Below are 23,899 nucleotides of genomic sequence, written 5' to 3'. Positions count from 1 at the left end.
GTCTTTTCCTTTCTTTTTTATTTCTACTATGGGAATTTTCCATCCTTGGGCGTTTCCATCTGCCTGCCCTTCACCTGAAAAACTGTTACTGGTTATCTAAACAACAAACATCGCTATCTCGTAAGCAAGGTCACGCACAGGGAGCAAACTTACGAGAATTGAAACAAATACTATAGCGGCGGTTTCATAACCAGAGTTGCATTGTACATACAGACCAAATTAGAGGTTTCATAAAAGCTGAAATAAATCTATTGTTTAACGTCAGTCTTAACAAGCAGCAAAATCCCTGTTACAGTCTTAACAAACAGCAAAATCCCTGTTTTTCAGAGCTTCCATTCGGCAGTAGGTACTGATTTGGGTGGAAGATGCCTGGAGCACACATGTGGAAAGCAGAAATATATAATGCTTTGCTGGTTTGTCTGCTTCTCAAGAATGTATTATCCTACCAAACAATGGCACTTGAGAAAGCTGCATTCTGAATTTCAAATGGAATCAACCCAACTCTGCTCTGGCATCTTGTATTTATTATCTGACAAAGCGTAAATCAGGATTAACTGAGTACAGAACTGAGATTCTAAAATTTTTTTTCATTCATTAGTTGGCTCTCTTCTTAATGGCTCAATTTACAAGCTAAACAACATACTACGCTTTTCAGTTTAACTTCCATACCACTATCATTTCATTGAATACCAACCAAGTATAAATTTCAGATGTCCAGTTACTATTTCAACTTTCCTGTTTTATGGGTGTGCTTGTAAGCATGGAACTTTCTTTAGTTTTTTAAGCGTTTCTGCAATCATTTCACGAATGACCTTCTGCTATCTTGCACACTGTAAACAGAGAAACCCTGTTCTTTCTTTTCCTCTTTCTTCTTTGCAAAGAAATACTGAAACAGTTATTTTATTATATGGGGGGAAGGCTCGTAAGAATCATCATATTTTTAAGGTAAAACATTCTCAAAGCTTTCCTTTTGTTTTGTTTTTGTTCCACCTCTGCTTTATGTAACGATTGCTTATCCATCTTTTCCAGGTCTAATCTAAACAGGCTGACGTATCTTTCTGGAACTCGGTGGGCATCACACACTGTTGGCAGTTCTGCAAGCGAACATCAAAAGGCTCAGCCTCCAGCTGGTATCACGGTGGCTTGGAAACAGCTCCCTAGAAGCTCTTATCATCTTCATGCCAGATGTTTCACAGAACCTGAGCAGCTCATGGACCTTCAGTAAGAAAGAGCAGGAACTTCTGGTATGTTCTGTTAAAGTGCAATAGCCAATATTTCTTTACACAATGTATGTAGTGTACAATTTATAATGTACTCCGTTGCTTCACAGTCTTTAGCTTGTTGCCTTGTAGGATAGTAACTATGCTAGATCAATTAGTAAGCAGAATGGTCTGCAGATAAATAACAGATACTGAAATCTACTTTTCTGAGGGATGTTTTTAATCTGAAACTAGACAGTAACCTATTTAAAAACTCAAAGTTAAATCCTGCCCTGGCTTTTCACTGGGAGCATCGAATCTGCCAGATTCATTATTTGCTGGCCATTAAATCTGCCACTTGATTGTTCCTTGGGTTCATTTCTGAGTTCCTAAAACTGAAGCCTGGCCCGCATGCCTCAAGATACAACGAGGCTGCACAGAGCCAGGGAAATGGAGATTAGCACCACCTTGTGTGTTTCAGTCTCTTACGGTGCCTTCCAAATTGTCTGTTCCCAGTTTAGACCCGTTTATGTATCATTTTCCACGCTGTATTTCCTTTTAATCCGAGCACTTTTGCAGTCACTACTCGCCACAGATGTTTTTACTGGGCAGGGAGCAAGGTGAGGAGAGAACACAGACCAAAAAAAAACCAACCATACTTTGGTGATCAGATTAGACTGAAAGATATTTATTTAGAAACAACAGCTTTGGTATTTTAAAACCAAACAATCTTTAAATCACTAGAAAGTGGGATGTCTCCCCCCATAGCCAAAACAAATCAATGCACAAAGTCTCAATATGCTCAGAATAGGAAACCTGCAGATCAGCATTTCCAAGTGTAAATCCAGAAAACAATTTCATTAAATTGGTTTTGCACTCTGCAATGATAAAGGCTGAAAAACCTGTTACCAGCACGTAGATATCTACAGTTCAATTGACTGACTTTTTACTGAAGTGGAAGCAAAATTAACATCCTCTCCCTCCCCCTGAGCAATAAATTAAAAAAATGTATACCAGAAAGGAGGTTACACTAAAGGTTTCTAGTTAACTCCCTGAAGGGAACCATCATTCTTTATTTTCCTGTAAAATTAAAAAACAAACAAATCAAAATATTGGTATATCTTCAAGTATTTTCACTAAATGGTTTACTCTTAGGGAACTAAACAGCTTACAAGGAAAAAGAAACATCTGTTACACAAGCTTCTGGGATAAACTCTTGAAGAACCATACCTTGCAAGTCTCAGATTCCTCTCTTAACAAGGCACAAAAGGGTTGTTGCTTTCAAAAGGTCCTTGTTCTCAGCTGCAAAATTGTCAGATGTCTTGTGCAAATGGAGGCTGAAAGCAGGACTAAGTTCACTTGGACACGGGGATGTTCCCATTCAATTAATGAAGCAGGCCATTATTTCAATACCATTAATCTTGCTTCCTGCTACGAAGATTCTGCTCCCTGTTTCTGGAATCAAATGCTGCATCATCTTCATTAAGTAGGTCCAATTAAGAAGAGGCAAGAGAGCTGTTTGCTGTACACTGCAGGGCTTTTTGCATTGTCAAGAAGGAGGAGCTGTTACATCAGCCCTGGTGTGCAGCTGTGAAGCTCCTCAGCATGTCAGAGCACAGTGTCAGGGACAGTCACCTGCAGTAACGGTTAACGAGTCACTCTGTAAAAGGCAGAAGGCAAGACTTGTGGGTGGCAAAGGCAACCTGATAGCAGTGAGAAAAGGACAGAATTTTGTAGTTTCAAGGACATGTTTCAGGACGTTATCAGGGTACAGCTGTATACAAAATAATTTAAATTACCTCCTGATCACTTCCTCCTTTTGCACTATGTCTCTGATCATGATCATAGGCTTATAACTGCAGGTGTCTTTGATAGACGGATCTATTCCACCTCTCCCTAGGTTGGTTTGTCTAGCCACAAGCACCTTCCACTCTTGTTCATTCAATGGATGGCAGGTATTCAGACCTGCCTGGCATCAGGCCTGATCTCCAGGGCTCAACATTATAAAGCCAGTGAGCTGAGAGGGAAATTGCCAACTGACTTTAAATGAGTTTAGTCCAGTACCTTCTGAAAATTTTTCTATCATTTGGAAAACCACAGCAATCTAATGGTAGGACTTTTCCTCTGACAGCTCTATTTAACCATGCCTTTTTTATTTTACTTTTTTTAAACACAAGCCACATTTAACTCTGTTCAACCCGAAGGAGGGATGCCTCTGAACAATATGGCTAGCTCACATGGCAAATCCAGTCTTGTCATTCATTTCCACTCTGTACCAACACACAACCAAGAGCACCACTAAGAGCAGAAATCACCATCTGTTGTCTATTCTGTGCTAAGTTTTTACTAGCACTAAGTTTTCTAAGGCAACTCAAAACAATTTCGAATCCTTTACACCGAAGTGAGATGCGGTGGAGCTTGTAGTCAGAACCTCCAACTCACAGTAAAAAGCACTCAGTGCTTCTCTTAACACAGTTATGCATTTTGTCTGAATCAGAGAAACACTAACTCGGCACCTCCCCAAAATGACGGTGGTAAACGTGGTTTGATGGAGCACTGCACGGTGTCTATAAATCTATGAACATTTACCAGTAGTCCCAACAAGTCAGCACCTCGACCTGAGAACACCAGCTTGCACTTGTGTGTTCTTCACACAGTCACACCAGGCAGACAAGTGTGCACGATTCCCACGCAGTAGTAAAGACAAGTACAGCAGCTCTCTCACAAGCATCCCGGTCCTGCATAATGACAAACATCATCTTGTCTGCCTTGATCTGCAGCCTTACAAATGTTTAAGGACAGATGATGGTTTTATCTTTCTAATGTTCATGAGCCCTACCACTCCAATCCCTGCCCTAATCCTACTTCTTGCAAGAAGAGGTCACAGCTCACTTGTTGCAAGAGACTGAAAATCCTCACAGTCCAAGACAGAACCTCTCCAGGCACCGCTGACAGAAAATGAGGTTGACTACACTCAGTGGACAGCAGCCAAATGCAGCAGCCTTATACCTTACTCCTGAAGAGCGGCTTGGCTCCAGGACCACAATATTCGTTGTAGATGAGTTTGAACAGAAACAAGTGAAACAATGTGATTAAGGAAGCCACGCTGAACCAGAACAGGAAGGGTAAGCCTGGGTATTGCTTGGCCATGTGTTCCTCATGAGCCAGAATAGCTTTTAGATGGAGTGTGTGTCTCAGGTCCTGCAAGTGGATCAGATCTGTTGATATATAAAGCAGTGGGGTGATGGGTTGAGTCACCATGACTGGGAAAGTGTGACCTCGTGCCTCTGAGGTCAGCTCCACAGGCTCGTTCATACAGCCTGCCTCACACGCGTAGAGTTTAACTGGCTTGTCTTGGAACTTCACAGACACATGCAAGAAGGGCTTTCCTTCAGCATCCAGCAGAACAGCTAGGTTGATCAAGTCCTTATTGTAATGGATCCCACGTAAGGAATAGCTGTTATGAAGTACATCAGGGTCAGCCTGAAACTGAAGATGGTTTTCTGTGAACTGCAGACCCCCAAAACTCAGCACCATTCCCTGCATAAGTCCGTGGACTCCAGCTGCCACAAGGCCCTTGCATCCCCGTTTCTGGAGCGTTAGCTTCCACAGGTCTGAGAGCTGCAAGATCTGGGTGACACTGGTCAGCTTTGCTGGCCACAGGTTCTCCGCGTGCATGGTGGCGTGGCCACTGAAGCAGTGGTCAGCGTAGTTCAAACTGGCTTCCATTTTCTCTCTCTCCTCGCCACTAATGAGCGGATCGAGCAGAGGAGCTGGCATGGTTGACAGCACGTAGTAGAGGGTCATGTTAACAGTCTCACTGGATGGTGTATGCGCATCTGTGATCTTTCGCATTTCAACCCCTGTAATAAAAGAAAACAACCAAGAGTCAGAGGAGTAGACATAACCAGAACAAAAAAGATCAAAGATGCATGTCACTGTTCAATACACAGGCTAATACAACATCTAAGAACCCTCTGCCTATGAAACATTGAAGTGAAATGCCTCCTTTTATTTTCTTAGACGCTCTCTCTACTACTTTGATTTTGAAAGCCAAGCTCCCACTAAAGGCAAGTTTGATATACAGATGGAGCTGTCACTAACTCTGCAAGAATGATCTGTCAAAGGAACATCTGTCTTTTCACTGTCTATAAAAAAGCAAGTCCTACATTACTTGGGCAGCTACTCTTTTATGCAAGGCCATTCAAATCTTCAGAAAAAGCATCCTTGTAGGACAGTCCTTAATTCCCATGAAGAAATCTGTCCTTTATACTGTCACTAGAGGTCAACTCTATTTCCAACTTAGAGCTGACATGCTGGGCAAATCAGTGAAGTTCCTGAAGATATGCAAGTTACGGTTAGAAATGTTCTTCTATCGTTTCCTTTATGCAGTAAGGAATACTCCACTTTCGTAGAGTACGCTGGGTTCCAAAGCGGGAACACTTTTATTATCCCACAAGGTGCCTTCTGACCCTGAGAGAAACTTGTCATGAAAAGCAGAGCCTCTGGAGACCTCAGAGCAACCAGGTCACCGAGCTTTCTGCTCCTCTCTAAAGCAACTTTGGAAGTTGATCATCACTTCCCTTACCTGAAATGAATAGGTCTGACCAGGTCTGTTGGTGCTCCTGGAAAAGATCTTCCACCCCCATCTGCATCACCTCCAGTATCTCTTTCTTGGCCGCCTCCCTCAGCTTGCTGAAGGTCTCCTCCAGCCTGGAGGCCTCGATGGGCTCGGAGGTGTACACCACGGAGAGCAGGGTCTCGTCGAAGTGGGATTTGGGTGCCACCTGCACCCGGCTCACGAGTTTCTTGGCCGCCACCACCATGAGCACCACCTTGGTGCTCCCAGGCAGCAGCACGCGACCAGAGGAGAGCAGGAACTGCCGCTCCTCCGCCTTCTCCAGGCTGGTGGCGAAGCGGCCGCCCAGCGAGGGCGCGGAAGCCGGGGCCGAGGCCTCGAAGGCGGCCACCCGCTCGGTGGGGTTGGCGATGAGGATGCGCTGCAGGTAGAGGTGCGGCCGGCTCCGGTGCGCGACCACCTCCTCCCGCAGCGTCACGCAGTCCCCGCCGCCCGGCCCGGCGCCGCTCTGCACGCAGCGCACCCGCCGCACGGCCCCGTCCCGCAGCGCCGCCAGCGCCGCCCGCGCCTCCCCGCGCCCGCCCAGCGCCCTCAGCCGCACCAGCGCCGGGTACTCGGTGGCCAGGGCCGGGCCGCCGCCGGATCCCGCCGCCGACACCCAGAGGCGGCCGGCGGCCACGTCCAGCAGCAGGAACCCGTTCCCCGCCAGCGCCAGGCCCGGCCCCGGCTCCCCCTCGCCCGCCGCCTCCTCGGGCAGCGGCAGCGCATCGCCGCGCTCGGCCTGCGCCCGCCAGGCGCCCGTGGCCGCCTGCAGGCAGAGGGCGGCGGCCCCGCGGGGCTCGTTCCCCCGGCCCGCTCCCCGCCGCGCCCGCGCCGCCCCCAGGTACCAGTAGGCGACGAGCAGCAGCGCCAGCAGCAGCAGCAGCCGCCGCGCCCAGCTGCTGGAGAGCAGCCCCGGCAGCCCCTTCAGCCGCTGCTGCAGCCACATGGGCGGCGGCGGGGGCGGCGCGGGAGTCCCGGCCCGTCCCGCGGCCTCGGCGCTTCCCCGCGCCCGCTCCCCGGCCCCGATCCCGCCGCGCCGCAGCGACCCTTACGCCGCCATCGCTGCCGCCCGGAAGCACCGCGCCGTGCGGCGGTCCCGGCGCGCTTTGCGGCGCTTTGCGACAGCCTCGGCGCACTGCCCTGTGAGGAGGCGCTTGGCGGGAAGCCGCGGCCCGCCCCGCCGCCCGGGAGACGGGACCCGGTCCGGCCCCCCCGGCTCCGGGCCGCCGCCGCCCCTCCCGGCCGCCGACAGAGGGACGGGCGAGCGGCCCCGGCGCCGCAGCCGCGTTGTCAGGCAGCAGCTCCAGCCCATTCCAGCCCACGGCCGCGGTTCTGTCCGTGGCGGGAAAAATCTGGAGGCGTTTTCCATAATTCCAGTGGCAATTTGCTCCTGTTACCGCAGCAGAGCCTAGTGTGGGAGAGCAAATTACACTCCGTTAAACTTTATTCCACTGTGTAGTAAATAGAGGAAAAAACTTGAGGTGATTTACATGTGCACATCAGACCACAGACAGTGCTAGTCCAGTTCAGCTCTGCAAGGAGAACAGCAAGCGGAACAGAAACAATGTGAGTGAAAATAAGGTGTGAAATTCCTGACAGCACAGAACCAGTGAGCCAGCTTAGCAAAGGGGAAGCAGAGGAGACACTTTCTTAACTTATTCCCGCAAATTAGCTGTTCGCTTTGGGGCGGGCTGGAATCTAAAAATGGCGGGTGAGACCCTGTTCTCTGCATGTTGCTGCGGTTTGAGGCTGCTTTAAAAACTGAGCTCTGATCCTTCCAGTTGTTAGGAGGCTGCTGCTCTGCTGGGAGCACGTGTTGCACGTACTCCTTGGAACATCTGCACTGGCAGCTGCCTCTGCTTACAAAGACAGCCCAGCCCACCCCAGCCAGAGCACGCAAAGAGGGACAAACATAGAAACAGGAAAAAAATATGCTTGCTGGGTTGGCATAGCTGCAAAATGCAAACAGAGCTGTCAAATAGGGACCAGTCTGAGTAACAGCAGTATAAACAATGATGCATTCATGATTTCTAGTGTGCAAAACCCCTTTCATTTTAGAATGGAGAGCTTTAACTTCATTAAAATGAGAAACTTGCAGTTTTTAAAACTCTAGATTGAGTCGCAGATCTCAGTCTGAGGTTTGAAGGTGAGGGGCTGAACACCTTTGCTTTGGCTCTGGTTTATGGTGTTGGGGCTGCTAAAGATTTATCAGGGCCTGCAAAGTACTGCAGAAATCTAAAGTGAAACTCCGTTTTCTTTTTTGTTTTCTTTATTTAGTGAAACTGGCGCCTTTGCAGAAGGAAGTTTCCTGAAATCGCCACCTTAGGGAGAACTAGTATTTCCTTGGATCGTTGCCTGCAGTGCATCGTTTCAGCATGAGGACTATTCTGTTTGCCTGGTAATGATGAGGGAACTCCTGCTTTGGGGAGAGGGAGTAGAAACAAAAACTGCTTTGAACAGTCTTAAGAATATTCCCAGTGCGCAGTGATGGTACTTCTGTGCGAGGATGCTATGGTGAAGCACGGAGAATACTAATTAGCTACAGTGGGGGGGCGAGAGCGAGCCCCCTGCTCCCGCACAGCCTCACGTTTGCTCAATACACGTTTCTTCCCCCTGCAAAGCGCAGATGTTCCCTCGTTCCGCTCCAGCCTCGGCCCCAGCGGTTCCTGCTCCCCCTCCCCGAGCGGCCCCAGCTGCTTCCCCGCCTCCTGCGGGGGCCGGGGCGGCCCGGGAGGAGGAGCCGCCGCCTCCCGCTTCCTCCGCCCGTCCCCGCCGGGCGGGTCTGGTGCGTGGCACAGGCTCCGGCAGCTCCGGAGCTTTCTAGAGCCGCCGGTCGGTGTCGGCTCCCGGGCCGCCTCCATGGTGCCTCCGGCGGTGCTGCTGCCCTGGGCGGTGCTGGCGCTGGTCGGGCCGGGGGGCGGCGGCGCCTCCGCGCAGGAAGGTAAGGGGGGAGTCTGCGGGGGGAGCTGGTGGCCGGGCTGGAGGTGCCACCGCTGTCCTGGGCACGGCCCGAGTGAGACTGTGGAGTTTGAGCCCTTGGGCTGAGCCTGAGCTGAGTTCTCAGGGGTGCGAAGCTGGCGGGGGTGTCTGCACATGCTTCTCGAGTGCCTCAGCTACCAGAGTAGTGCTCACAGCTCTGAGTTTGAGGTGAGCCGTGAACACCCATTTCATCCCACTAAAGTAGTCCCAGCTCCTTGGGGTGCGTCCCACCCAGGTCAGCCCTTCCTGCTTTTTAACTTGCTCAGTTCAAGAGTTTGGTAACAGAAAGCATTTGATCCCAGACTGGCCACAATGTGCCCTGAGATCCGGGATGCTCCGAAAATAGCGTAAATCTATCCCCAACATAAACAGTTGGTAGATTCTGTGAAGAGTAATTGGTAAACCGTAGAGGATCAGGGCAGCTACAGAATGTCAGCCAGGCCGACAAAGAGGTTCACACACTGTCACTCTGCCAAGAAGTTTGAATAATTATCTCTGGCTTCATTAGAGAAGTGGCAATTAAGTGGAGATTTCATCTTGTTACCTACAATATTTCCCTTCACAATGTGTGATTCTGGTATAATTTCCTTTACTATGTATTACTTAACAATAATGCAGTTAATGTGTATCCATGGGAGCGCTGGGAGTACTTTAGCTACAATGGCATAACTAAAACAAAACAATTCAGCATTTAGGATAACTAGCAGACAAATAGAAGAAGTTAATATCTCTGTGCTATCCTGTTTTCCTTACACATCCCAAATCTTCCAGGTTTTTAGTAAGGTTTTAGAGTGCACTAGAGATATAAAATTGGGTGGTGGGAAAAGACAATCAAGTATGTTGATTAGGAAGATGGATTTGGAGTTAACTGCTTCTTGAACCCATTGCTTCTGGCATGGCTCAGAGAAAAAATGCCTTACCTTTTCTGTGCCTCAGCTTCCTCAGAGTAATATGAGACTAATGATACCTGTCTTCTCTCTTGTACATTCTTTTAGATCTCTGCAAAAGTTCTAAGCATAGTTATTTGTAGTTAATAGAATCTTTAAAAAAACTTTCATAAATGTAAATTTAATAGAGATTGTATCCACTATTAAATTGTGCACTGATTTTTTTGGGTTTTTTTTCTATTTGATCTCTGTATTAATGGTATTTTCTTGGACACTATCTTAGCAGGAAGGGGCACAGTAAGATTGCCCAAAGCACAGCCTGGGGATAAATTCATTCCTTGTCCTGAAATGCAGCTGTATTTGTACTATTTCTAATTGTCAGCATGGCCCAAGGAGTCCCTGGGCCCAGGAGGCCCAGCCTGACAGAACAGGCTGCTGTTTCTACATATGAAAAGTAACTGTGACACAGAAAATAGGGAAGCATACATCTGCTTTTGGAGAGTTTAAAATGCCTGTGTGTGTGACTGAGATTAAAAGAGTTACTGCTCTGTGTCCCAAAATACCAATCAGCTGCACCAGTGTTCAGCAAAATCTTTGAGAAAGAGCAAAAAGGGTTAAAGGAGAAAGAGCGGGGGCAGTGTAGCTCAGCACAAGCTCGTAGTACTGGACAGAAAGAATGTCTCTTGGGACGGAAAACTCTTGCTACTGCAGAGATTTTTCAGAACAGAAACTGAACTTCATGTCTCTCAGAGTCCTACCCCACCAGATGAATAATAAGAAGGGAATCTGTAATGTGGAATTCTGCTGGGGAGGATGGTGTCTCCTGCTTTTCCGTGCATCAGTGAGTTCACAAGCTGCATGGTGAAACCTTTTCTGTCTTAGAAGTGGGACACCGCTTCCCGTTCGTCCGTGTGAGCCTTTAGCTCTCGCATCTGGTCCAGCAAACTTCTGACAGTCAGATCATAAACAGCTGGTTGCTTTATTTGGGTGGCGACATAAAAATGAATTAGCAATTCATTTAACATGAGATGTCTGGGAATTCAGGCTGAAATAATTACATAGCGGTCAGGCTCTTTTCTTTCTTCTCTTATCGTTATCATATGCTTTCTCCTCTCCTTTCAGGTACTAGAATTTGATGTTTGTCTTCACATTCCTCTCTGGCAGGCCCACATTTGCCCCACTCTGCATTGGCAGCATGATCTTCGCCTTCTCAGAAACCACGAGCTCCGAGCCCTTTAACAAGGCTGCCATGGTTTGTGGCGAGAAACTATAATGGCTTTAACGTGTTCCCTGGGGAGAGAGATATTTTACTCATTTGTTTGCACCCTCTGACTGGACAGGACGCAAGGAACTGGAATGTGCTGTAGGAGCTGGATTAGGAATGCACTTCATCTAAAAACCTGCTTTTAAAAAACACACAAATGCAGGATTAGTATTCTTTTATTTGTGTGAATGTCTAAGAAAATACAATTAGAGCTGACCCCCTGCCTTTGTCAGGTCTGTCTAGGACTCAAGCCCTTAGATCCTTCCTCCCAAAGATCAAACAATATCAGTTTTGTTACACTAGGAAGATGCATCTGGTACATCCATTGAAAAAAAATCATTATTCCAAAGAAGCCCGCTCAAGCCAAGAAAATGTGCTTTCAGTTTTTCCTGGTATTTTCTGATGTTAAAATCGAATGGCCAGGATTCACGTTTAAGCACTGCTGCCAGAGCCTATATGAATTCCTACTTAAGCTGGAATATTAAGATGAAGTAGAGCATTGAATCATCACAATGAAGAAACCAGAGCTTCCACATAAAAATCATATTCCAGTGGGACTATAGAGAAACTTCTGAAAGGGAACTTCTGAATTTAGCTTTGTCATTTTTAAGGGACTGGAAATGAAAAGCAAGTTTAGGAGGAGAATGTAAATGAAAGTTATGGCAGAATTAAATTCATATTGTATATGTATGAAAAAATCTGAAAAACGCCTCAGGAATGCAGAAGATAATTGGAGCAGCCATGGAGAGGGAATAATAACATTCAGTGTAACTTTGGTGTTCCCTACACCCAGTCAATGCTGAGTGACAAAAAAGCAGCTCTGTGGGGGACAGGAAGCCAATTGCACTAAATAGATGAATTCCAAATGGGCATTTTTGTAGTAGTTCAATTATTTATCTCAAGTTTAATTTTCTCCATACCCTATGTGAGAGAAGATAATTGTAGCTTTCAATAGCAGGGCAAAAAAAACACTCAATGCATTATATTTTCTTTTTCTAGCTCATAACTCAGGCAATGAAATTGTGTCTTCTTACAGTCTCCCATTTTATACCCCGCACCAAGTTCTAATCTCCACTGCAAAGGAACAGTCTTGCTTGTGCTGCAGTTAGTGTTGAGTTCTTCAATCAGACTGAAATTTGAGGGCACCTTTGCCCTGTTCTGTCCCCTGTGACAGTTCCTCCAGTAAAACACCAGCTATGTCCACGCGTTATTTGGTCTGATGTTATATAGAATGGACGTAACCTGTGTCCATGAACAGCAGGGACTGCAAAAGTCAGGGCTCCTTGGTTCTGTTGTTGGATTCATGATCGACTTTAAGAATGTGGTGGGAAAGTCACTTTGCTTCTTCTTGGCTGGATTTTGACTTCTCTTTGTCAAATCTGTCAAGTACTTTTAGGGCCATTGTTCCCTACCTTGGCTCCGTATCTGATAGTAAAGCTTCTCAGTTAAATATGGAACAGCTGGTAGTGGACACCGTGCAAGTTGAATGTGTCTCTTGTGCTTTCTTCTGTATGCAGAAAACCTGCTGGTTCTTACTGTTGCCACCAAGCAGACCGAGGGATTCCAGCGCTTTAGAAGATCAGCCCAGTTCTTCAACTACAAAATCGAGGTGATGGCTCAGTGGTGGTTGGTCAAAGGGATTTGTACTGGGAGTTATCAAGACCAGTAAGGTTGTGTGTTGTGGTCCTTTCCTGTGAGTCTTGCTGGGAAGGTGACCTGTTCAATAGACCCTGTGCCTGTCATTCTTTAGGTGCTGGGGCTGGATGAGGAATGGCAGGGTGGAGATGACAAGAAGCCAGCAGGAGGTGGGCAGAAGGTCCGTCTCTTGAAATCGGCTTTGAAGCAGTATGCAGATAAGGAAGACTTGATCATCCTTTTCATAGACAGGTAATGGGTTGGAAAGTATTTGCCATGAACTGAATCATAAGGCTGTTTGGACAGGTTCTTACTAAGAAGAAATGAACTGTGAAGTAGATTACTTTTGGAAGGTGTGTCCAGACCTCCTCCATTTTTTTCCCCCTGAATTCTCTGCAGTTGCCAGAGAGTGGCTCAGAGCTGCATCCATGGCAGCTGGGAAGGTCTGACCAGAACAGGCTGATTCCAGCTCTTGCATAAAGTTGATAGTGTTATACCTGCTCCTGCCAGGGTGGAATTTGGCTGCCTCCATCCGCAGAGAATGAGCAGACAATTTAAATGGATCCGAGGCAGGCCTTTCTTACCAGAATTATTTGTTTTATAAGGTGAGGCAGGCTGCAACACAATCCTGAGAGCAAGACTTAGTCTGCTGGAGAAATGTGGAAAGGGAAATGGACAGTAATACTGTGAAGCAGAACTAAAAGAAAGAGATTCCTAAAGAAGTTGCTGTTCCTAGAAACTTTTTGTGCTGATCTGGTTTTGTGACCCCATACTTTTCTGTCCCTTTCTTGTCTGTCTTTTGCTCTAGCTATGATGTACTCTTTGCATCAGGCCCCACAGAACTGCTGAAGAAGTTCAAACAAGCCAAGAGCAAGGTGGTCTTCTCAGCAGAGAACTACATCTATCCTGACAGAAAGTTGGAAGCCAAGTACCCTCAGGTGCGAGATGGAAAGCGCTTCCTGGGTTCTGGAGGTAAGATGCAGAATCTTTTTTTAGCTGAGAACCTCTCTCAGCTTTTTCCTTCTATTAGAGGGCCTTTGGGAGAAGTAGCAAGTGACTAGCTGTGGAAAAAGCATCCCTATAGATGGAGCTTTTCTGATGCTAAAGGTTACATATTTGATCCTGGTGTCATTCTGAGTCAGGAAGTGTGGTCTATACATGTTTTTGCTGAAAGCTGGTATAACCCTGCAGCACTGCAGAGTGGAGTGACACTTTGTGTGAAAGAAGTGAGAGCACGTGTCTAGAGGAGAACATTCCTCTTTTATTTGTCTGGGCTGCAACACATCTTCAGACTTATTCCCACAGGCTTCATAGGTTATGCTCCAAACCTAAAGAAACTTGTGGAGGAGTGGAAAGGGAAGGACGATGACAGTGACCAACTCTTCTATACCAATGTCTTCTTGGATCCAGAAAAAAGGGTAGGTGTAGCTGGATTTTGAGACCAGGAGTTGTCTGAGCATTGCTGTTAATCCTCTGTGTAGTGTCCCTGCTGACAGTAAAAGAAATTAATTGCAAACATATTGCCCCTTAATTATTACTCTGTCATGCTTACATGCAAAACGCCAGTAGTATGTCTAGTTACCCATTTCCCTTCTGAAAATTTGCGTTCTTGCTGCTACACCTTGCTTCTATTATTAGCAGTTTTTATCTTTAAAGTCAAGGTATCTTAAAACAAGTCTTACTGGAAACTCATGCTGGTATCTGTGTGTGCTGATGTTTAAAGCTCTTGAGTGTGACAGAACTCACCAGACTCAACCCAGGGGATGTGAAACCCAAACTTGAAGTGTGACTGATTCTGCTTCTGTTGTCCCTGCCCAGTTCTGCGTTATGCGGTGCAGCCTGTCCCTGAGGGACAGCACAATGCATGGGAACGCAGAAGGCAAACTGTGACAGCAACGTCAAGAGGGAGCATTAGAAATAAGAAACTGCTTTCAGACTAATTAGAGGAGTTGCACTTTTTTTACCAGCAGGGCTGGCAAAAAATTCAGAACAGCTGCACTTTTTTACTTCCCCAAATCTGAATGTGGCCTGTGATGTTTTAACATGACCAGTTCCTTTAATGTTCTCATCTGCAGTTCTGGCCCTGTGCCACACAAAGGCTGAGTAATTCCACTGACTTGGCATTCAGAGAGCGGATGTTAGCGCCCTGCTGTCCTTTCCAGTAATCCGTCTCAATGGGTGCCTGGTGGGACACTGACTCTGTTAAATCAGCTGGATTTTAATCTGACAAAAATCTAGTCAGAAATGTGACTTGCAGCAAGCAATAAAAGCAAAGATAGTACAAGCTGGCCTTGCACCCTGACTGTGTTCTGGTTTGACACCGATACCTGGGGCAACATTTGGGGTAACGCTTGCTCTGTGGATAGATGGCAAGAAGCCGTCTTCACAGCAGGTGTTTTTGCTATCTTGGCATTCCTGCATATTATATGTGGGTTTTATATGACTGTGCTGCAAGTGTACTTCATTAATATGATGCATATCATTATTGGCGCACCCACAAGAGCTTTAAACTGTTTATTTGCATGGTTTTGCATACTATAATATGCTTAAATTGTTTTAGAAAATGGTGAATTGTCCCAGATTCAAGTGAAAATGAGGATTAGCTGGAAGTATTATAGGCTTCAGATCCTGGAGAGTATGGAAATGAGTACAGGAATGTCATATATCTTCACTTAACGTCGGGTCTCTCACATGTAAAGAAAGGATGCCCATGTGTTTTAATTAAGGTTATTTATCTATTTCTTTTAAAGGAAAGTATCAACATCAGTCTAGACCAGAGAAGCCGGATCTTCCAAAACCTAAATGGAGCATTAGGTGAGATAAAAGAAGGAAGCTCATTTCTCCTTGGAATACAACTGCATGCCGACACCAGAAATAAAGTTGTGTTGTGGCTGAAGGGATTAAATTTCGGAAATTCCTGTCCCTGCAGAATAAGCCTCAGTAAAAAGCCTCTGCCAGAGTTCTGGGATTTATTTGCAATTCCACTGCAACAAATTAGTTTCTCATTGTAATTCCCTATTCACTTGGAGAAATGCAGGTCAGGTTTTCCATCTTACAGCTCCTTGCCCCTTTGATCTCCAAGCATGTCAGATTGCATTAGCCTTGGGGATTGAGGCTGGGAGGGACTTCAGTGCAAGTAGTAACACACAGCCCTGCCTGGGGCTCTCCTGTCTGTCCGCTCCATAGCAGTGTGTGGAATGCACAGGCTGCGAGATGCAGCCAGACACTGTGCTGCTCACTGACCCTACCATCTGCTGATTGGTTTTGCTAGTCCTGGCAAAAGTGATTCCTTTACTCTCCTGACACTACTGCCTAATGTTTTCACTTTAGAGTCTTGCACAACTCCATCTTTATTCCAGTTGGGTAAAAAATTATTATGGAAGTGTAGTTTTTGGCTCTTGTGCTCATTATAACAATGGAGCTTGGATTATCAATAAAGCCTTCCTCTGATAACACGATGGCAATGTCATTTGCAGATGAGGTAGTTATGAAGTTTGAAAACTCACGAGTGAGAGCAAGAAACTTGTTATATGACACTCTGCCCGTGGTGATTCATGGAAATGGACCCACCAAGGTAAGTGGGTGTCCTGCGGGAAAGATTTGTTATGTATTTGTTGCATTGATCCTTTAGGCTTGAGTGTATCAGTTTACTGTCTTCCCATATACTGACTTTCCTATCTACATCTGAGAAACAATAAGTGGTCCAGGTCCATAGCTGCAAGATGGGCCTGGTTCAAAGTTCAGCATGTAATTATACCCTCAGGCTATCATGCTTTTGAGATTCTTTAGTCCAAGAAGAAGTTAAATGAAGTTCTGATGAAACGTGATCTTACACTGGGGGTGGATGCAGAGAAACTCCCCTGCTCTGTAATGCCTAACATGGCAAATTCACTTCTGCAGCTGCAGCTGAACTACCTGGGGAACTACATTCCTCAAATATGGACATTTGAGACGGGCTGCACTGTGTGTGATGAAGGTCTCCGCAGCCTCACAGGCTTTAAGGTAATGCTGATGTTTATTCAAAGCTCTCGAGATGGGTCTTACAGTGGGATCTTACATGTCTGATGTGTTACCTGAACCATCATTTCTCTCACTGAATGTAGGATGAAGCGTTGCCAATTATTCTGATTGGCATTTTCATCGAGCAGCCCACTCCATTCCTCTCCCAGTTTTTCTTACGGCTTCGTAACCTTCATTACCCAAAGCAACGAATCCAGCTCTTCATTCACAACCACGTAAGTAATGTTGGCCTGTGAAGGTCTTAGCAAATGTGGGGAAAATGTATATGTCCTCCTGTCCTGGGGGCACCTTTGCAGCCTTTGACTAGGCTTCCAGACTCTCTAATCCCAGGTCTCATCTGCAATGGCACCTATAAAATAGCTCTGTCCAGATGTAAAGATGTGGAAATTGGAAGAGTGGTTGCTCGTCTGGTTTGGCATTTTCAAGAACAGGAGGCTGAGCAGCCTGGGATGAACCCATCTCATCTATTTTTCCTTGTTTTTCCTTTGGCATAGGAGGAACATCACTCTATGCAGGTGGACTCTTTTGTTGAAGAGCATGGCAAAGAATATCTAGCCGTCAAAGTGATTGGACCAGATGATGAGGTGGAGAATGCTGTGGCACGTAACTTGGGCATGTAAGTGAAGAGGCCATAATTGATGGCTAGTGGAGTCAGCCTGTGTCCAGACTAAGGCAGTCCAGTTTTTCTGAGTATTGTCACTGTCAAGTGGATGCTTCTCTTCTTTCAGTTACCCTTTTCTTTCAACTTTCATAGCTTTAACTCCCCTTGCCCATCATATGTTGGGAAAAAAAATCAGGCCAAATGCCAGCTCCCTTTCTCCAATTTCAGAAACCAAGTTCTCCCCGGTCCTTTGCTCTGTTAGACGATAGCCCTGTACCTCCCACCCTCATCAAGCAGTCTATGTGCCCAGTCACAGATCACAAAGAATATGCCCCTGTATCCCTGAAGAGAAGTGTAGTAGTAAAACTAAAAGCTAGTGGCAGAGTATCTTCCTGTCTGTGACTGGGAGGTGTTTGAGCTCAGGTCTGGATTTGGGCTGACAGTAAATGGGAACCTCTTCAGTTTGTGCTGGAGAAACAGTTTGCTAAATATTGATTTTTGGCTGTGTCTCAGTGTGTGCTATTGGATCCTGACTCTGATGTGCTTGTCCTATGCTAGCCTTCTGAGTTGTTAGGTTAAAGTGAACTTCTCTGAGCACCCGGAAGACCTTAGTCTACAAGGTTTTCTGTCCCATGTCTTGCTGTGTTCTAAGAGGATTTTGATGTGACTTTTCTTTTTCTCTGGCTATAGGGATTTGTGCAGAAAGGATCCTGACTGTGACTATTACTTTAGCCTGGATGCTGAGATAGTTCTGAAGAACACGGAGACTCTAAGGATCCTGATTGAACAGAACAAGTGAGTTCTTTGCTCTGAGCAATCCTTACTGGTCACCCTTCACAGAAGGTATACGATGAGTTCTTTAATCACTGAGATGTGTAAGGCAGTAAGGAGAAATGTGTTAGAGATGGAATGTTAGAGAGACACCTCTTCTTTGGTCTTTTTTTACTGTAGTTGTAATCCCTGGGTTTTCGGCAGTAGATGTAAATCATCCCTAGTTTTGTCTTTGTATAGTCACTAGAACAAATCAGATTATAAGAGACCTGTTGCAGGGTGCAGTTAGATAGGAGATTGTGACTATACTTGCCCTTTCTTATGTGGAATTTCATTCCAACAGAGTTGACAGAAGCAGCAACTCTGTGAGGGAGAATCCAGCTCTTACAGTTCTGTGGTTTGTAAATATTTTCCTTCCTGTGGTAACATCCTGTCCTGCAATTCCTTTTTGTTTGTGCTCACAGGATGGTGATTGCCCCACTGGTGAGCCGTCATGAGAAGCTGTGGTCAAATTTCTGGGGTGCGCTGAGCCCTGATGGATACTACGCCCGTTCAGAAGATTATGTGGATGTTGTTCAAAGGCGGAGGGTGTGAGTTTGCAAAAATGTTTCTTGCTGATATAATCCCTCAAATATAAAGTGTGCTGCAGCACATTATCATCAAACCAGCTAATGTCAAAGAACCACAGTCTTTGTGTATAGAAAAGGAAAAGAAGTCTGTACTCCCATTTGGAAGCAGCTTTATGTTCTCCCCTCAGCAGAGACCATAACCTACTTTGGGCAGATTATCTTATGATCAGAGTAAGGGTTTAAGAGTCCTGACTCTGCTGAAATAATTTTACTAATGTCATGTTTTCCCACTTGTGGATTGTAGTTAGTGTCATCCTGAAAATCCTGTGAAGTGCTGTTTAATCTTTATCAGATAGTCCTCATAAAATACCAGGTGATCCTTGAAAGGAAAATTCAAAAAAATATAATTGTTGGTTCATTTGTATTCTTGAGGGGCCGCCTTTTTTGTTAGGCCATTATATATGTGATAAATACTGGAAATCAGCTTAGACACTTTTGGCTTATTCTGTTTTCTTAAATCACTGGAAAAAAAAATGTTGATCTCTCTGAGAAGAGATTCAAGCCATTAATTATACCCTTAGCGAAACAAACCCCACAGTAGCAATTGATTGTTTTCACAGCATACTAGTATTTGAGCAGCTTAAAAGCTCTGGGCAATATAAGTGATTTTTCCTGGAAAATAGAAATGACAATTCTTATTGGTATGATTTCTCCTTACTGTTCTGAGCTGGCTTATTTAGGCAAGCCTGGCTGATATTGCAGTGCTGCCTGCCATCCCATCAACTCCAGCAGTTTCTTTCTTAGTGGTATTTCAAATCTTACTCTTGTACCCCTGTGTTTCAGTGGGCTTTGGAATGTTCCCTACATCAGCAGTGTTTACATGATTAAAGCCAAGGCTCTGCGATCGGAGCTTGACCAGACAGATCTGTTCCACAGCGGCAAGCTGGATGCTGACATGGCTTTCTGCCACAACGTTCGGAATCAGGTCAGTCGAGGAGAGGCTGGCAGGGGAGAGCTGCGTGCCAGGGTGGAGGTGGCAAGATCAAGTATTTTCAAGGCATTCAGCTTTGCTGGGGCATGGGACAGGATGAGCTGGCATTGCTCAGTGCTGTGCAGGCTTGGAACAGTGCAGGATTTCTATCTTGCTGTGAAACCACACAGAGCCAGGGACCACTAAATGCAGATAACATTTTTGTTCTTGGGCCTATTCATGGCTGTTCTAAATGGGATTGACAGGATAAGAAGGAAAAACCTAATCTCAGTGGTTTACAGAAATGTGGGGCCTGGAAACAAAGCTTGATTGTTTCCCTCTGTTCTGCAGGGAGTCTTTATGTACCTGACAAATCGGCATCAGTTTGGACACATACTGTCCCTGGAGAATTATCAGACAACTCACCTCCACAATGACCTCTGGCAGATATTCAGCAATCCTGAGGTGAGATAACCTGCAGTCTTAACAATGTGGCGTGTGAAGATTTGGTGAGTAGCTTCACCAATAAGGAGTGTCCAGGCTTTGTAATAACGATGTCTCTCAGATGGGATGAGTAGCATAGTCACAGAATTTAAAGAGAAGCTGTTTATGCGATTTATAATATCTGGATCTTCAAAGCCTGTGAAATACTCCTGCACAAGTGCCTGGCCTTTCATTCCCTCTTTTAGCAGGCCCCACAGAAATAATTGGTTTTCTTATCCTTTAACTGCAGGACTGGAGAGAAAAGTACATCCATGAAAACTACACAGCAGCGCTGAAAGGGAAATTGGTAGAAGTGGTAAGAAAACATTGCTCTTATCCATCAGAATGGGAGATTGGTGTCAGGACAATGCTGATATCATCACTGTTGTCGTTCTTGGGAATAAGAGGTTCAGCATGACCTCGTAGTCTTTCAAATCCAGAGGAAATGTGACCTTGAAAGTATATCTAGAGCTAAATCATTTTTGTAGAAGTGTATTTCCAGCTCTCTTAAGTGGAAGTGAGGCGTGTAAATCAGAAGACAAATTTCTATCCTCAGTGTTTTAGTTACTTTCCACTTTGACTCAATCTACAGTCAGTTTAGTCTTGTTCCTTTTGACTCAAGCACCTGCCCTTGTTTCTGCTGTTCTCACCCATCTACTTTCTGCAGCCCTGCCCAGACGTTTACTGGTTCCCCATATTCACCGACACTGCCTGTGATGAGCTGGTGGAAGAAATGGAACATTATGGCCAGTGGTCCACAGGTGACAACACGGTAAGAAAAAGCAGGAGCTTTTTGATTTCTGGGTCACATCTTTATCTGTGTGTATTTGGTAGTAGCAATGACTCCTGTAAGAAGGCATTAGGCCTCACAGTTAAACCAGGAAACCAGAGGAAATACTCTGATTTTGTTCTTGATAAACTCTGTGATTTTGCCTGTGTTCTTAAAAGTGAATTAATCTTTCTGAGTCCTCTTTAGTGTCCTCTGAAGCTACAGTGTTCAGCCCTTCTGATGGTGATATTGTTTACCTTAGGGTTTAATTATTGTTTGAAATGAGTTTTCCATCCTGGAAATTCTGATAAATAAATATCATATTTATTTGTAGTTACCAGAAGCACATGCTTTTCAGTCCTGTAATGGGTGTTTTCATGGTTCTGTTTCAGGACAGCAGAATACAGGGAGGATATGAGAATGTCCCAACTATTGACATACACATGAACCAAATTGGTTTTGAAAGAGAATGGTATAAGTTTCTCCTGGACTATATTGCACCCATTACTGAGAAGCTATATCCAGGATACTATACCAAGGTATGTATAGTTGAGCATCAAAGCTTGTGATCATCTCAGCACCTCCTCTAGTTCCAAATTTGTGAAAAGTCTGCTGGACTCCTCTAGCAATATGCACAGTATTTCCCAGTATGGAGGCACTGATCCTGGAGTATGACATAAGTATATGCAGCAGGAAATATGCCATTTCACAATGACATTTTCCTGCCTTATTTTTGCCTTTCTCTTTTAGCAGTGAGATGCACTTTAAATATTACACTGGGCTCTGCAGCTCGGTAGCCATGGACTAGTATAGCCCTGTAACAGAAGTGTGCTTTGCTCTTCTCTCCCGCAGGCTCAGTTTGAGCTGGCCTTTGTAGTTCGCTACAAACCTGACGAGCAGCCGTCTTTAATGCCCCATCACGACGCTTCCACCTTTACCATTAACATTGCTTTGAACCGAGTTGGAATAGACTATGAGGTAAGTGTGTGCCAGTGTGTCAAGAGTGCAGTACGGCCCCTTGAGCAGCCCAGGCAGCTGAAAACCCTTTCCTAATCCATATCTGGCTACTTCACACCGCAGGTTGCAAATAAAGACTGGGGTATGGTAGAAATGTTTTTGAATGCAACAGAACATAGGAGATTGCCCAAGCACCTTCTCACCCTTCCTGAGGGGCTGCCAGGAGAAGGCAGAGCCTCTTCCCTGAAGTGCTTTTACCAAGCTGATGTGTCTCATTTTGTTTCCACCAGGGAGGAGGCTGCCGGTTCCTGCGCTACAATTGCTCCATTCGAGCTCCGCGGAAGGGGTGGACCCTTATGCATCCAGGACGCCTGACCCACTATCACGAAGGTCTTCCAACCACCAAAGGAACCCGTTATATCGCAGTGTCTTTCCTTGACCCCTAGAGCCATGTTTCACAGGAAGGACCTTTCCCTGGCCCTGCTGACTTTGAGTGGAAACAGGGAATGCTACTGAGAGTTTCTAAGGCATTGATCAAAGCTATTTGGATATTGATTTTTAACAATATTTTAAGACTCCACTACTGGAAGATCTCTCTCTCTGATACTGCAGGTAATATCTAGGAATATTGCTGTAGAATTTGGAAGGAGATTCTGTGCCTTCATTTTTGATTCTGCTCCTCATCCGCGGTGTCTTGGAAATGCGATTTACTTGAACCTTCACTGATTGATTGGCTTTACAAAAATGCTTTCTTGGACTGGAAATGCAGCTTTTTGGAGGCAAGTCACAAGCTCCCTCTCCAAGTAGCTGAAAGCCCATTTTCATCCACAGCATATATATGGGACTGGACAGTAATTCCTGGATACAATTCCAAATGTAAACCAATCGGGGAGCTGACTCCAGGAGTCATAGCAGTTAAATGTTATACCAGATGAAACTCAGTAATAAGAGCCTGAAGATCATCTGATTCTTTACCTCTTTGCAGTCCTTGGAAGCATATCACAAAGGTCAGACAGCAGCAGTGGCAATATAAGTGCTTCTGGTTAGCTAAAGGAAAGTCCGCTAATGATATTTTACCTCTGGGGTTAGACTGAAGAGATAAAAGCCTCCCTGTTTTCTGTTACTGTAGCTAAAAGGAGTGTGCATACCCAGACAAACACAGACCATGTCAGTGTGTGTAGATAAAATCTAAGAAAGGGAAGGCTGAGAACAACTGGATCAGTCAGGAGGGCTTCACTGCTCAGTCCTCTCAGCTCTGTCCCATGTTCAGATTGTCAAAAGCTCTGATCAGTCTGGATAATAACCCAGAGGCCCCAGTGGCCTCATTCCAGTTCTCAGTGATAGTTTTGATAATTTTCTTTGCATCCAACTTGCGTAGGCCATCAGAGAGCTGTTCTCTAGTACTTAGAGGAAATCTGTATTCAGTGTTTCTTATTTGAGATTCCAAACCAAAATGCAAACTCACTACTTCTGCAGTGGGGTCCAGGCTGGTAGAAAAGGCTGTTTGGAAAGTGCTGAGAGATCATGGTGAGCTGGTAGGTACAAAAATCTGCCTAGGCTAGGCCCATGGTTAGAGAGGGAATTGGGAGAAGCCTTTTCTGCCGTTGCCTGGGGGATATTTGCTCTGCTTCTCAGTGTTACACTCTGGGCTTCTCAGACTAATAGGTTTCACAAGCAGTAAATTAATACCATGATTGTCCTTAGGAAAAAAAAATCATCTTCGTTCTCTGTGTTTTCAGTTTTACTGTCTAATTGCCAGGTTGATCTCAGACAGGTTGCATTAATGCAGGCAGAATAGCTTTAGACCTGTAAACTCTAGCAGGGAACTTTATACAATTTGATGGACCTGAGGAAGGCGACATTGACCCTTTTCTGCTGCTTTCCACGTGCTTTTTAGGTCTGTTTCAAGGCTACACACTCACACGTGCACAAGGGAGAAAAATCCAGGCAGGGACAATCAATCTGAAAAATAAAACAATAATAAATCTTGTTAGGTGAAGTCAGAACTGTTATCAAATGGAAGGCTGTGATAGGCCAATTGTTGACATGTCAAAAATGTGTATGTATTTATTCAGCAAGTTTTTTTTTCACTTATTTTGTTGTGTGTTTCCTTGCTGAGTGGGGTGATGGGGGTTAACTATGGGCCTGTCGCGCGGGGTGCGCGGTTTGGGCCG

General features: G+C 45.5%; 2 protein-coding genes across 2 annotated transcripts; one reads left to right on the top strand and one right to left on the bottom strand.

The window, feature by feature from the left end:
• Positions 1–1,866: 1,866 nt before the first annotated feature.
• Positions 1,867–6,880, bottom strand: KIAA2013. The gene is made up of 2 exons (XM_082069717.1): positions 5,788–6,880; positions 1,867–5,062 (listed from the first exon to the last, which is right to left on the bottom strand). Exons 1-2 carry the CDS (start codon positions 6,764–6,766, stop codon positions 4,203–4,205), a joined length of 1,839 nt encoding a protein of 612 aa, XP_081925843.1. The 5' UTR covers positions 6,767–6,880; the 3' UTR covers positions 1,867–4,202.
• A 1,687-nt stretch (positions 6,881–8,567) lies between these two features.
• PLOD1 (procollagen-lysine,2-oxoglutarate 5-dioxygenase 1) lies at positions 8,568–23,819 on the top strand. The gene is made up of 19 exons (XM_082069677.1): positions 8,568–8,761; positions 12,468–12,559; positions 12,701–12,837; positions 13,394–13,557; positions 13,891–14,003; positions 15,336–15,399; positions 16,062–16,159; positions 16,486–16,587; positions 16,689–16,820; positions 17,100–17,221; positions 17,897–18,001; positions 18,442–18,567; positions 19,390–19,531; positions 19,868–19,981; positions 20,250–20,315; positions 20,667–20,771; positions 21,161–21,307; positions 21,621–21,746; positions 22,016–23,819. The coding sequence occupies exons 1-19, from the start codon at positions 8,680–8,682 to the stop codon at positions 22,169–22,171; spliced, it is 2,193 nt and encodes a 730-aa protein (XP_081925803.1). The 5' UTR covers positions 8,568–8,679; the 3' UTR covers positions 22,172–23,819.
• Positions 23,820–23,899: the final 80 nt, after the last annotated feature.

Source organism: Streptopelia decaocto (genome assembly GCF_964273445.1).
Source record: "Streptopelia decaocto genome assembly, chromosome: 20".
In the NCBI taxonomy this organism is placed as follows: Eukaryota; Metazoa; Chordata; class Aves; order Columbiformes; family Columbidae; genus Streptopelia; species Streptopelia decaocto.
The sequence above is the reverse complement of the archived record's forward strand: the minus strand, read 5'-3'. Positions and strand labels throughout refer to the sequence as shown.

Bases quoted from the DNA above. Each gene is read 5' to 3' on its own strand.
- KIAA2013 (XM_082069717.1), bottom strand. From the start codon at position 6,766: ATGTGGCTGCAGCAGCGGCTGAAGGGGCTGCCGGGGCTGCTCTCCAGC. The intron at 5,063-5,787 runs GTAAGGGAAGTG...CTTTTATTACAG, and splicing joins GTCAGACCTATTCATTTCAG to GGGTTGAAATGCGAAAGATC.
- PLOD1 (XM_082069677.1), top strand. From the start codon at position 8,680: ATGGTGCCTCCGGCGGTGCTGCTGCCCTGGGCGGTGCTGGCGCTGGTC. The intron at 19,982-20,249 runs GTGAGATAACCT...CTTTAACTGCAG, and splicing joins AGATATTCAGCAATCCTGAG to GACTGGAGAGAAAAGTACAT. The intron at 20,316-20,666 runs GTAAGAAAACAT...TACTTTCTGCAG, and splicing joins AAGGGAAATTGGTAGAAGTG to CCCTGCCCAGACGTTTACTG.